This window comes from Herpailurus yagouaroundi, unplaced genomic scaffold (assembly GCF_014898765.1).
Source record: "Herpailurus yagouaroundi ecotype Mexico unplaced genomic scaffold, PumYag 29, whole genome shotgun sequence".
Lineage (NCBI taxonomy): Eukaryota > Metazoa > Chordata > Mammalia > Carnivora > Felidae > Herpailurus > Herpailurus yagouaroundi.
In genome coordinates this window covers 48,832,150-48,844,796 of record NW_024412377.1, presented here as the reverse complement: position 1 = coordinate 48,844,796, position 12,647 = coordinate 48,832,150, and the positions used below count along the sequence as shown (strand labels likewise).

Here is a 12,647-nt window from a genome sequence, read left to right as displayed (position 1 = left end):
GCCTCCATCCCAGCAGCCAGAGTGAGCTCACCTCACTGTTGCTGTAGCGAGCGAGTTCGGAGATGAAGCGGATGTGGTCATCCCGGATCTGAACCATCTGCTCGCAGATGTTGTACTGGGGGCTGATGCTGCTCTGGGTACATGTCCACCTGGGCAGAAAATCACAGGGTTGGAGCAGGTTCTGGCCTTAGGTGCCTCAGTGGGACAGGCTCCTTCCACTGACTGGTTACACCTGGTGTTCAGCCAAATGTGTCTGGCCTCCCTGGGTGGACCCAAGAGGCCTCCCAGCCACCAGTAAGAGAGCCTGCCACAGGCTGAGTGGAATAGTCTTCTTCCTCCTCTAAGACCCAATCACAGGCTTTTCCAGATACCTGGTGTCCACGGTACTTACCAGTTATATGAGTGAGGAGCCTCTCTGGGGTTACATAGAACTGGAAACCGAGCAAAGAAAAGGCAAGGTGGGGGGTGTCCCCAAACCTGCCTACTGACTGTCAGCACTGACATCTTGGGGTTGAAGCTGTGTGGAAGGGCCACTGGGGGTGGGCCTGGGGAAACCTAAAGGGACTGCCTTCTTTTTCAGCAGTGACCTGGCAACACGGAAGGACTCCACGAAAGGGACAACATGATCACTCTGAGAGGGGTATTGCTGGCATGCTCTGCCCCGCCCCCGCGGGGGGGGGGGGGGGCGCCCCGCCGCTTCTTGTTCTCCTTGCCTCTCTTCTTTCTCCTCAACTCTTTGGAAAGATACCATTGGGAAAACCATCCTAAAATGGAGAGGAAACCAATGAATGGAAGTCTTTACTCTCCTTCTCCAAGAGAAAAAAGACAGCCCCCTCCACCCTGTTCTGTCATCTGGTGCTGGGTGACCCGGGACGCAGACTAAGCACAGGCACCAAACGAGGCAGATAAACATTTTGGGGAAAATGTAATGTCTCAAAAGGATCTCTGAAGTGGCCCTGATAAGAATGCTTGGACTGGTGACAGATTTCCCCACATTTACACTTCGACATGACTCATATTTTGGGTTATTTGTACAGGGATGGGGACACGACCTCTCAAACCTCCGACACCCCACTGTGGCCACGTCACCACTCCCAGCCAACTTCAGGTGGTTGAGAATCCATGTAGGAAACATGAGGAAATGAGTGCGGCCTTCTCAATTCCATGATTTTCCTAGAAAACCTCCTCACATACTAGCAGCCAGCAGGTTATAAAGAGACTAACCGGCTTCCTTGATGAGACTCCTTCACAGTGGCTCAAGGCTGGTGGGGTTCAGGGATACTCCATTTATATATTTTTCAGACACAAGCCCTCACTTTTGACTAAAGGACAGTCAGCTCCTCTCTGTATGAATGGTCATATTCATTCAGCTTTGGCAAAGATGCAGACAGAAGAAACCTTCCTAACAGCCCCAGAGTGGCCAAGGCTGTAGCTGGATGTCCCCCACCTTCCAGGAGTCATTGACACCCCAGATCCCAGCACAGGTCACCTAGAATGGTGGTTTATAAAACAATCTAAGGTGAGGCTGTCAACCCATTTCGTAGGGGGAACTATGCAAACCATATACTCAATGACATACTTACTGCATGGACTCAAATCTGAGGAGAGAACCAAGGTGATGAAAAAGACCACCATCCTGCTCCACCCGACCACTGAGGGCCAGCCAGTACCCCCTTCTCAAGGGAAGGAAGGCTCCTGCTTTCCCACTCTGAGAGGCATGGGTCACGGCTGGGACAGAGAAGGGGCGTGGCTGTGCTCTGAGCACTTTTGAACCCTGGCAGCAAAGGTCAGATACAAAAGGGCTCAGAGCACCCTCCGCTGTTCCCTTCCGGCCGGCCGGGTGCCAGTGTTCCAATGGAATCCACCTGCCCAGGGCTCTGGGGAGGGGGGAGGGGCTGAAGTGGCCCCTCGGCCCCCTGCCCGGGCTGGGCGCCCTCGCGGGAGCCAAGAGACATTATGGCAGGCACTCACTTGGACTTGTTCTCTTCATAGTGAGCACTGGTCTTAATGTATCTGGCCAGCTCTATCTGCATGTCGCCGAAAAGGGGCACCACCTGCAGCTGCTGCAAAGGAAGCAAACACAAGGCGTGAGATGCTGAGGGCAGAGCCGGGCGGCCGCCCTCCACAGGGGAAAGCAGGCTTCCGTGCACCTCTGGGCTGACCCCTAGTTTCTGCTTCTGATAATGCTACTGTGTAACCTCAGAACCAGAAAGAGTCCCAGACAGCGTTCAAGTCCTCCCCTGCCTCCAACCAACCTGTGTTCCAGCAAGTGTGCCCAGACAGGCAAAGTGATTTGTCCAAGGTCACACAGCAAGAAGAATGGACGAAGGATGAGGACCAGAAGGCCTGCCTCCCAGGGCAGGGTTCGTTCTGCTCTAATTTCTCTGGGCTAGTGGTTAGTGGATTCTTGCTGCTGTAAACTCTGGGCCAGGAGTGGATACCCGGATGCCGCTGGCTAGGTGTGGCCTTCCTGAGAAACTCTACAATGTGAAGCAACTGAAGCCATAACACCGAACACTAAAGGGCAGACAAGTCCTAACTGAAGACCAAGACAAATGGAGAGGAGGCTGGTATTTACTGTTAGCTTCTATGCAGTCAAGCACTTCAAGACCAGAAGATCTTTAGGACAGTGGTAGATACGTGTCATGCTGCATTTGTCAAAACACACAAAATGTACAACCCCATGAGTGATTCCTAATGTAAACTAAGGACTTTGGTGATAATGATGTGTCAGGGTACGTTCACTGACTGTAAAAGTATGTATCTTTGGTGGGGATTGTGATACTGGGGGAGGCTGTACATGGCGGGGGTCGGGGGGTAAAGAGGAAAACTCTGCACTTTCTGCTCAATCTTGCTGTGAGCCCAAATTGCTCTAAAACCTAGTCAATTAAACAAAACAACAACAAAAAACAGTATCTCAATCCACACAAATACTGTGTGAGGTCGGTACTATTATCATTCCCATGTCACAGACAACGAAACTGAGGTTTAGACAGCTGAAGTGATTTTCACAAAAAGTCAAACCAACTTGAAGTCAAGGAGCCAAGACTGTAATCCAGGGCTGTGACTCACCTATGTAATTCCCACCAAATCCCAAGGGGAACCCTAGAAAGTAGATACCCTTGGCATTCATATTTTTCAGGCTGATGAACTCCATTTCAGAAAGGCTTAGTGACTTTCTCAGAAGCATCTAGCTATCAGGTGGCAGGGCCAGACTAAAACCCAGGCCTGACTATGGCAAAGCTGTATGCCTCAACCCCACCCCTATCTCATTCACGCTGACTCAGGGCAGAGGTGGGTTCTGCATGGTCTCCGTGATGAGCCCTGTCTTCATTTGGTGCAGCTCCAGAGCAAAGTGAAAGTTCCAGCCTTGAAAAGAAGCAAAGCCACAGGATGCCTATTGGTGGTTTACTTCCCCCTTAACTTAGAAGAGTCAGTGGGGGGCGCCTGGGTGGCGCAGTCGGTTAAGCGTCCGACTTCAGCTAGGTCACGATCTCGCGGTCCGTGAGTTCGAGCTCCGCGTCGGGCTCTGGGCTGATGGCTCAGAGCCTGGAGCCTGTTTCCGATTCTGTGTCTCCCTCTCTCTCTGCCCCTCCCCCGTTCATGCTCTGTCTCTCTCTGTCCCAAAAATAAATAAACGTTGAAAAAAAAAATTTTAAAAAGAAGAGTCAGTGGGATCCAGGCTAGTGTCTCCCATGCCACACTTTTGAGGGGTTCTGCTTTTAATGTAAACCAGGATTTTCCATATCTGACCCCTGAGACTCCACTGCATGCCTGAAGTGCCCAATGCTAGAATGAACCAACACTGTGGAATTCAATCCCAAAGCAGGAAATCCCTTCATGAAAACCCCAAAGGCTTAATTTAACCCCAAGGTTTTATTTAAAAAAAAAATTGGGGCCAGAAGATCAGACCCTGGAGGCATTGCAAAGGTCTGAGTGTATAATGGCCGATGATGAGGCACTATGCCCAGAGGCAGGGGCAAGCTGAGGGAGCCCCCCGGGGCCAGAAGAGGCTGTGATTTTGCAAATGTGGATCAATTTAAAATCCAGTCTTTAATCCTCCTGCCTCTGTGAGCTCTAATATATACAGAAAATGAAAGCAGGCACTGTCTTCTGGGATACACCTCTTTGTTGAGATAGCAAGGGATTTCAGGAAAGAGAAAAAGCCACATGCAGAAAGAACCATAAGGCCCCCCAGGCGAACCCCAGCCAAATCCTGAGACTGGACGCATGTCTGACTTTAACCGGCCAGGCTTCCATAGTGAGTGCCTTCTGCGGGGCAGCTGGAGGCCTGATCACTCTATCCTCCTCCTCCTCTTGGAGTCTGTAGAGCTTGTGTCTCAATCAACAAGCCCCACTGCTTGCTGGCCGATTTCACTCTTTTCCCCAGAAAGACCACCCTTCCGTCCAGCCCCAGCCTTAGGTTCTGACCTTAAAGAACTTATCAATTTTGCTGAGGTTGATTCTCTTCTTGGCATCCAGTTTGTAAATGTTACTGACATTTCCATCCATCAGGTAGAGACCAAAACCCATTACCTAGAGTGAGAAGGGGCAGAGCACAGAAGCCCATCACAACCATTGGAAAAGTTAAAAAAAAAAAAAAAAAAAAAAGGCGTGCACATATGTACATTATGTAGTGACACGTTCTATCTCAAAACCCACGTGTCTTCACATAAAGAAAGGAGACATAAATCTAATTTCAACCCCAGATTTTATTTCTACGAAGAAATTCAGACTGCCCTTTAGTATCTCATTACGGTGGCCACTTGTTGAGTCCTTACCGTGGGCCAGAGTCTGTGCATAGGGCTTCACCAGGTATTCTCCTTAATTCTGACAACAATCATGAATCAAGTTTACACAACAACCTTATTCTACAGATGAGGCGTTGGAGACACAGAGAGGTTAGCCAGCTTGCTGAGGTCACATAGCTAACAAGTCGCAGAGACAGGGTCTGAACCCAGATCTGACAACATTTACACATTCAGATCCTTCCTGAAGGAAGAGCTGAGCCAGTCTGTTCCTGCATCCCTGGGGTCTGGCACATCACAGGTACTTGTGAATACCTCCTCAGTGTTGAATGAACATTCAGCTATTCACTTCTCTCCTCAAAGAAGCTAAAACAACGGACAGATTGCCAGGGAGCCACTGGCGACTTCCCTGCCTGACAGTGCTCTATGAGCAGGTTGGCAGGTTGACTCTGGATATGCCTGTCCATCTAATAGCTCTCAAACGCTGACATGTTCTGCTCCTTTTGTCAAATGCACAGCGAGGCTGAAGGGGGCCTGAACGAAGAGGCTGAAAGCAGCTTCCGTGGGGAAGTCACATCTGACACGTAAGGGACTGGACTGGAGGACCATTAAGGTCACATCCCCCTTAGTCCTATGCTGTCCCCATGCTCTGCAGGGTGTGCGCCAGACTTTTCCCTGTCAGGGGAGTGGCACCCCTGGTGGCATCTGAGTTCACTACCACAAACTGCAGAGCTGGGAAAAAGGCAGAGAGCTGAGGGCAAGAAGGCTGGGAAACAGAGGTGTGGAGGAACTAAAAGTGATTAAAAGTCAGTCAGTGATGGGGGTGTCTGGGTGGCTCAGTTGGTTAAGTGGCTCTTTATTTCAGCTCGGGTCAGGGTCTCACGATCTATGAGTTCGAGCCCCTCATCGGGCTCTGTGCTGACAGCATGGAGCCTGCTTGGGATTCTCTCTCCCTCTCTCTCCCCCAAAATAAATAAATAAAATAAACATTGAAAAAAAAAAGCCAACGAGAGAAAACAAGGGCTTGAGAATCTGATGGAAGCATCTAGGAGGGCTTTTCGGGGGAGGGGGGAGACTGGGATTTAGTGCCCCAGGGTGTGGCAGCAGCTATTTGGGGAAGAGCTATGAGGGTGAGAGGCCACTAGGTTCTGGGTGAATTGCTGGACCTCTGATTATGCAGAGGAAGCCGGAGCGAACAAGTCACTGAGCCATACTGTCCTGCAAACCTCATTGAGGTGCTGTGGGGATGGAGAGAAGGGAACCCCCATAGGGCTGGCATTAGAATAGCGAGGGTGGCCTGGAGGAGAGGAGGAAAAATAAAGCCAGCAGGAGAACAATGAAGGGGAGACTCTGGGGAAGACAGAATCAAAAGGACCGTGCAGCGTGTATAAGAACATGGGGAAGGTGGCTCATCTCAGTGCTATCTCTGCCGAGAGAGATCAGGAACAACCCAAGCAGCCAGAGGTGGACTGATGGCTAAAGAAATGCAAGCACATCCAGAGCACATTATTTAGCGGCTGCGCAATATTCCAGATACATTTAATGAAATGGGACGCAAATTATACGCGCACATAACTTATGCATATTGCAGATGTTGAAAACATGTCGAGCATAGAAAAAATTAGAAGGAAATACATCAAAACGCTGAAAGTAGTACCTCTGGATGAAAAGACTGTGAGAGATTAACATTTTTTGTGCTTTTCTATACATTCCAGATTTTCTACAATAGATAGTACTTGATAAATTAAAAACGAAACTTGCAAACTGACGGAACAAATGTGATCATTTTGGCGAAATACAGCAAAAGCTTGAAGATTTTGCTTTTCTTTTGAGTAGGCAATTTCTCCTCCAGGACGTCTGACTTGGCAAGAGTACGTACACAAAAGCTGTGCTGTAAGTGTTCCGTGCCGTTTAGCAAACAAATATCTAACGACAGGGGATTTGTTTAATAACAATGTCCACCTACCATGGGACACGCAACAGCCATTAAAAGTTACACTGCAGAAATATCCATAACCACATCTGGAAAGATGTATGTGACATATTAAAGGAAATAAGGCAGGTTACGAAAAATTATGTGCAGTAAGATCTGTATCAGCATTTAATTAAGAAAAAAGAGTAGATGTTTTTTAAAAAATGATTTTAAGTAAGAAGGAAGTGAAGGGGCAAGCCCCGGCCCTGGGGGTGGGGGTGGGGTGACCGCAGCTGTACCTTGAGGAGCATGTGCTTCTCACTGGGGGTCAGATACATCTTGTTCTCGTAGTAATCCACGCAGATGTTGACAATGTCTGCCAGCAGCTCCTCGTAGCCTGGGATCACTTCCAGTTGCTGATGGAGACACTGAACAGCAGCGCCCCCCTCTGGTTAGTCCCTCTCCTGCTTCCTCCCACCCACACCGCCCCCCTGACCATCCCAGGTGGAGGGAGCCTGCATCTTCTGCAAATCCCCTCTTATGCGCCCCATCATGTGCCCCGCCTGTGACAGGTCAGAGCTCCCATGTGAATCTCCCACGGCAAAAAACTTGCCCCTGCCCTGGGTCCTCCATTGTATTTCCTGGCAGTTGTGACAGTTAGAAAGTACTTTCTTGAGCTGAGCTGAAAAGCAGTTCAGCTTTCCAGCAACAGGCCTGCGGTGATCCAGGCTTAGTTTTGAGGGTGTGGACTTAGTCACGACATCTCAGACGATGACAGAAAGACCCAGCCCAGGGGAGGAGAGGGGGACCAGCAGGTGTGCCCCTCCCGGCAGGACACAGCAGTACAGAAGCATTTCCCACAAGAGAAGAGTCTGAGGTCTTTGTCTCAGGCTCTTTCTCTCCAAAGACGCAACCTGCCCCCCCCCCCCGTGGGGATGCCGTGGACAGCACTGCTGGTGCCCCTCCCAGACAACCTGGGGCTGAGACGTGGGGCTGAGTCTTGGGAAAGAAACATGGAGCCTCAACCCTGACAGCCTTCTGCAGTCAACCGGGAGCAGGAAGGGCCCAGTGAAGCCAGTAGCATCCCTGAGACAGATGTGAGCCTGAAAACGCTTCCAAGATGGACGGCCCCTCTCAGCCAGGGTCCTGCTCACACTCTTGCTGGTGCCCGTTTAGGCTGACCTGACCGGTGAGCAAGACGGGTTACATTAAGTCGGGCAGAGCTCGAGAGTCGCAGCCGAGGGGAGTGCCTGGCAAAGTGGTGGCAGTAAGGAGAGCTGCAGCAGCTCACGCTCTTACCATTTGTCACACTCTGTCTACTAAGGGCGTTTAATACGGGGTCTCATTTATGGCTCACAACAGTCCTGGGAGATGGAGTCTCATATTCTCAAAGAACGGCCCCATCTTACAGATGAGGAAACTGAAGCTTAGACCTTTCTCAAGGTCTCACAATGGGTCGGTGGAGGGTCCGGGACTAGAAAACAAGGCCATCAAGCTCTAGAACCCATGCTCTCAATCCTCACTCACGTGGGGGCAGAACACAGGTGAGAAGGCTTTCAGAGAACAAAATGTGCAGAGGGTAAAAGGGTCATCTGTGGCTGGGAGACGAGACTTCAGTCTGCTAATTCATGAACAGCAAGTGGAGCTGTTAGATCTGGACTAGATCATGGTCCACCCACACTTCAGGCCCCTGCCTGTGTCCTGGGACACCAGGCCAAGATGAACAAGGAATTTGCTACCACCTGGGTGATCCTGTTGTGGTTGGCCAGGAACATGGAAAGGTTCTGCGACTCCTGGATGGACTGGGGGTCTGCCATCTTCCTCAGGAACTGTGCCGCCCTGTACACGGTGTTGCAGAGAAAGATGCTCAAGTGTAACCAGCTGAAGCCGGGCCTCACGGGCTCTTGCTCCTACCTAACCCAGAATTTCACTGCCCCCTGAGGTGAAGGACCTCTGAATATCACAGGGGATTCGAACATCAAAGGAGAGTGTGTTCTGGGGTCATTTCGTCTGGGGCCATGTACACCCTTGTGATAAAGGTACCTCAAATTAAGAGGTAAGATTACACTGCATGTCAAAGTCAGCAAGTTTAAGGGCAACTGGCATCCTATCAACCAGCCCCAGGTGGCAAGGCAGGGTGAAACGAGCATCCTCGCGCTGTGCCGTGACCTGCTGTGAAGCTGCACAGCGGTCATGGAGAAGAACCCCAGGCAGGGTGCACTGAGTGGTTTTGAGTGGATTATGTTATTTATAGAAAACCTCCAAGTTTCTAAAGCAAAGCACTGCATGGAACACAGAAGTCTGTTTCACCTAACAGGATTACAGGGGAAGGGATGATGGGTACGGGGAATATACACAGGACTCGAAGGGGGAACACCATGGCACCCTGGACTTTTCCAGCCTGACCTGGTGTCAGTGTGGCCTGTGTTATGGCAGCCTGGGAGGGCACGGACAGGACACCTGCCTTGCTCACGACCCTAGCTGCTCTACAGAGCATGTCACTTGTGACCAAAACTGGGGAGAACGGGGGTGGGGGTGTGGGAGACATTATACTATGAATTGTCTACGAATCTTTGTGAAAGCTGCCATTTCTGAGCCAGGCTGGAGATGGGGCTCTGCCTGCGAGCATCCCTAGGTTTCGTACTTTGCTCAGGAGGATAAAATCACGAGAAGCAGGTCTGTTGTCTGCATTCTCCAGTTGCTCCGGGGCCCTGGGAGGAGGTGACTCAAGGAGGAGGGACTCTCTTCATCAGTGACACAGAAAATCCTTCCCAAGCAGTGTCCAGACACTGCAGGGCTCATGTGAACCTCCACAACATACAGGAAAGATACCTGTTGCTTCGGGGCGGCTGGATCCTAATTTCTGGAGAGTGACAACCTCTCACCCACCCTGTCCTTCTTTCTTGCAGGCTGACACTGGCCCCCGACTGACTCTGAGGACAAGCCCCTGAGCTGCAGCCCCCACTCCCACCAGTAACTGATGGAGGGGTGCACGCACTATCCAAACTGGGGCAATGACCATCCTCCATGGGACTTTGGCAAACATATATGAAAGAGGCTCCCCTTCTTTCCTTTGAAACTGGGGCAGCTACGCTGGTCAGAGGGAAGCTTACAGCTGCTGCTGGCCACCACCGGGCACAGGCCTGCCTGAGCAAGAAGCTGCTACCAAGGAAAGTCGAGCCCAAGAGATAGGTAGAGGGCATCAGACCAACATCATCTGAGTATCCAGATCCAGATCCAGTGAAACTTTTCAGTTCTGGGAGCCAATCCAGTTCCTTCTTTTACACAAGCAGTTTGAACTGGCTGTCTGAATCTTGCAGGAAACGACTCATGTGACTATTTTCTGATTATTTTCCTGGTCCCACACTGCACGGGACCACAGAAACTGCTACTGCTCCACAGGTAGGGGATAATGAGGATTTGATGCCATCTTGAGACAGAACGCTGACAAAGAGCCAGTTCTCCAAGGACTCAGCTCTGTATCCTGGTCCCCAAACTGCAAAAACCGATAGAGGCCCAACCCTGCCGTGTTGGAGAATGGCCAGTTTGGTTCTGGAGAAGGAGCCTAGCAGAAGGGCTCTATCCTCTGCCTCCCCTAAGCTGGCTACCCAGGCAGAGGGGAGGGGGGGAGGGTGCCCTGACCTCTTGTAGGCAGAGTGGTCGTTCTTGACGCTGCACTTCATATTCTTCAGCTCATCCAAGACGGCAAACATGTTGATGAATTTGCCCAGGGTCAGGAGGTAGGCCTCGGAGACAAAGTCCTTCCTCCTCTCGGCATGGCAAAGGCGCTTCACCTCACTGCAGAACCGCTCGATGGCCTTACGCTGCAGGCAGAGGGGCAGCAGGTGAGGACGGGCAGCCCAGGGGGGTTGGCTCACTGTGCTCTCTGTGCGGAGCAGGACCAAGGCTTGTTCCCCGGGGGCTCTAGTCAGTGCCTGGACATGTAGAGGGAGTCATATCTGCTGGGAGGTCTTTCTCAGGGGAGTCCCTATATCCAGAGCTCGTTTCTAGAGAGCAGCCTGGAACCTGCGGCCAAGTGAGTCAAACCAATGAATTCATTCACCATGCCCTCTCTGAGAAGCATGATGTCTTACTCAGTTTTGTATCTAGCACCTAGGACAGTGTCCGGCACCAGATGGTAGAAGGTTAGGGACCAAGAGTGAGACAGACATTCAGAGAGAGATGCTAAGGCATCCAAATGAACATCTACTATGTGCCAGGAACCATTCTGGGTGCTGGAGTAAAGTAGGAAACAAAACAGAAAAAAAAAAACAACTTTCTACCCTAAGGGGCATATATGCTAGGGAAGGCAGAGGACAAAACAAATACTCTATATTACAATGTGATACACATTATGGAGAAAAATAAAGGGGAAAAGGGAGGGCAGAGAGAGCTGTACACTTTAGTAGGAAAGATCAGAGAAGAAATAACCAAGATGTGACTTTTAGAAAAAAATTTGAAAGAAGAAAAGGAGAAGGACAGGGATAACTGACAGAAGTGCATTCTGGACGGCCAGTGCAAAGGCCCTGAGGCAGGCGTGTGCCTGGCATGTTTGAAGGATGAGAAAGCCAGTGGTTGAAGTGGAGTGAGCAGAAGGAAGAAACTGGAGATGGAGAGGGACCAGGGCCACTGGCTCTTGCAGGCCTTTGTGAGGGGTAGGATTTCCACATTGAAGGAGTCAAGGAGAAGTGGGAGGGTTCTGAAACAGGATAACATGGTATGAATTGTATTTTAAAACGGTAGCTGTTGCAGTGCGAATACACTGTAGGGGGCAAAGGTAGAAGCAGGGAGAATCGTTATAGAGAAACAGAGAAATGAAAATATGTCCTCTCAAAAATGTATGCATGGATATTTACAGCAGCATTGTTTGTAACAGCCCCAAAGTGGATATAACCTAAATGTCTATAACTAATAAATACATAAATAAAATGTGGTAGATCCATACAGAACAGTGTTTGATCACACATTTTGGTATGTGCTACAAGATGGATGGATCTTGAAAACAGCGTGCAAAGTGAAAGAAGTCTGTCACAAAAGGTCACATATCGTATGATTCCATTTATATGCGATGTCCAGAACAGGCAAATCCATAGGGACACAAGATAGATTAGTGGTTACCTAGAGCTGGAGGTGGGGGGCACACGGAGGGTGTAATGGGTGGTGGCAAAAGGGTTATGGGATTTCTTTTTGAAGTGAGAATGTTCTCAAGTTGATTGTGGTGGTGGATACACAACTCTGTGAATATACTAATAAAAGTTGTTGAATTGTCCAATTTAAGTGGATAAATTGTATGGTAGGTAAATTGTACCTAAAAAAATCTGTTACCAAAAAAGGCAGCTGATCAATAACAAAAAACGGCTAACGCAGCAATTCAGAGAGAGACAGAGAGAGGAGGAGGTGGAGGAAGGAGAGGAGGGGGAGGAGAGGGAAGGGGGGAAATTCCTATGAGCTTCACTCCACAGATTTGGTACACGCTACCCGCCAATCATTCCTTTCCTCCAAAGTGCAGACCAAGCCACACTTGCTCTTTCCAGGGTCTAGGTCCAATAATACTTTTTGTCATGATGGGAATGTTCCATATCTGCACTGTCCAACACAGGAGTCACTCACACGCTACTGAGCATGGAATGGCTGGTGCAATGGGGGAATGGAATTTTAAATTTTATTTAGTTTTAATGTAGAGAGTCCAAATGGCTAATGGCTCCTGTGTTGAACAGCATAGTTCTAAATTACTGCAGATCCTCCCTTCTAAATATCTCATCAGAAGACCCTTAGTTAAGACCCTTAACCCTTAGTTAAGCACTTAATCAGTTTTTTTCTCTCTTGGACCTGCCTTCCCAAAGAGATTAGGCTCCTAGGGGCAGGTCCAGGGTGCCAGTAACAGCAGCTGCCATTTGATAAACTGGCTCTGTAACCAGAGATCTACTTGGCTCTTTACAAACAGACCTCATTTATCCTCACCGCAAACCTGAGATTCGGCATGATTT

General features: G+C 49.8%; 1 protein-coding gene across 6 annotated transcripts in view; it reads right to left on the bottom strand.

The window, feature by feature from the left end:
• The window catches only part of CYFIP2 (cytoplasmic FMR1 interacting protein 2), a 129,119-nt gene that overhangs the window by 85,243 nt on the left and 31,229 nt on the right, over positions 1-12,647 (bottom strand). For all 6 annotated transcript variants that reach the window (XM_040443222.1, XM_040443238.1, XM_040443231.1 and 3 more), the window contains 6 exons: positions 10,303-10,484; positions 8,403-8,499; positions 6,960-7,088; positions 4,432-4,536; positions 1,972-2,063; positions 32-149 (listed from right to left, as the gene is read on the bottom strand). In XM_040443222.1, the coding sequence (XP_040299156.1) occupies positions 32-149; positions 1,972-2,063; positions 4,432-4,536; positions 6,960-7,088; positions 8,403-8,499; positions 10,303-10,484 (723 nt within the window). The remainder of the gene's footprint in view (positions 1-31; positions 150-1,971; positions 2,064-4,431; positions 4,537-6,959; positions 7,089-8,402; positions 8,500-10,302; positions 10,485-12,647) is intronic.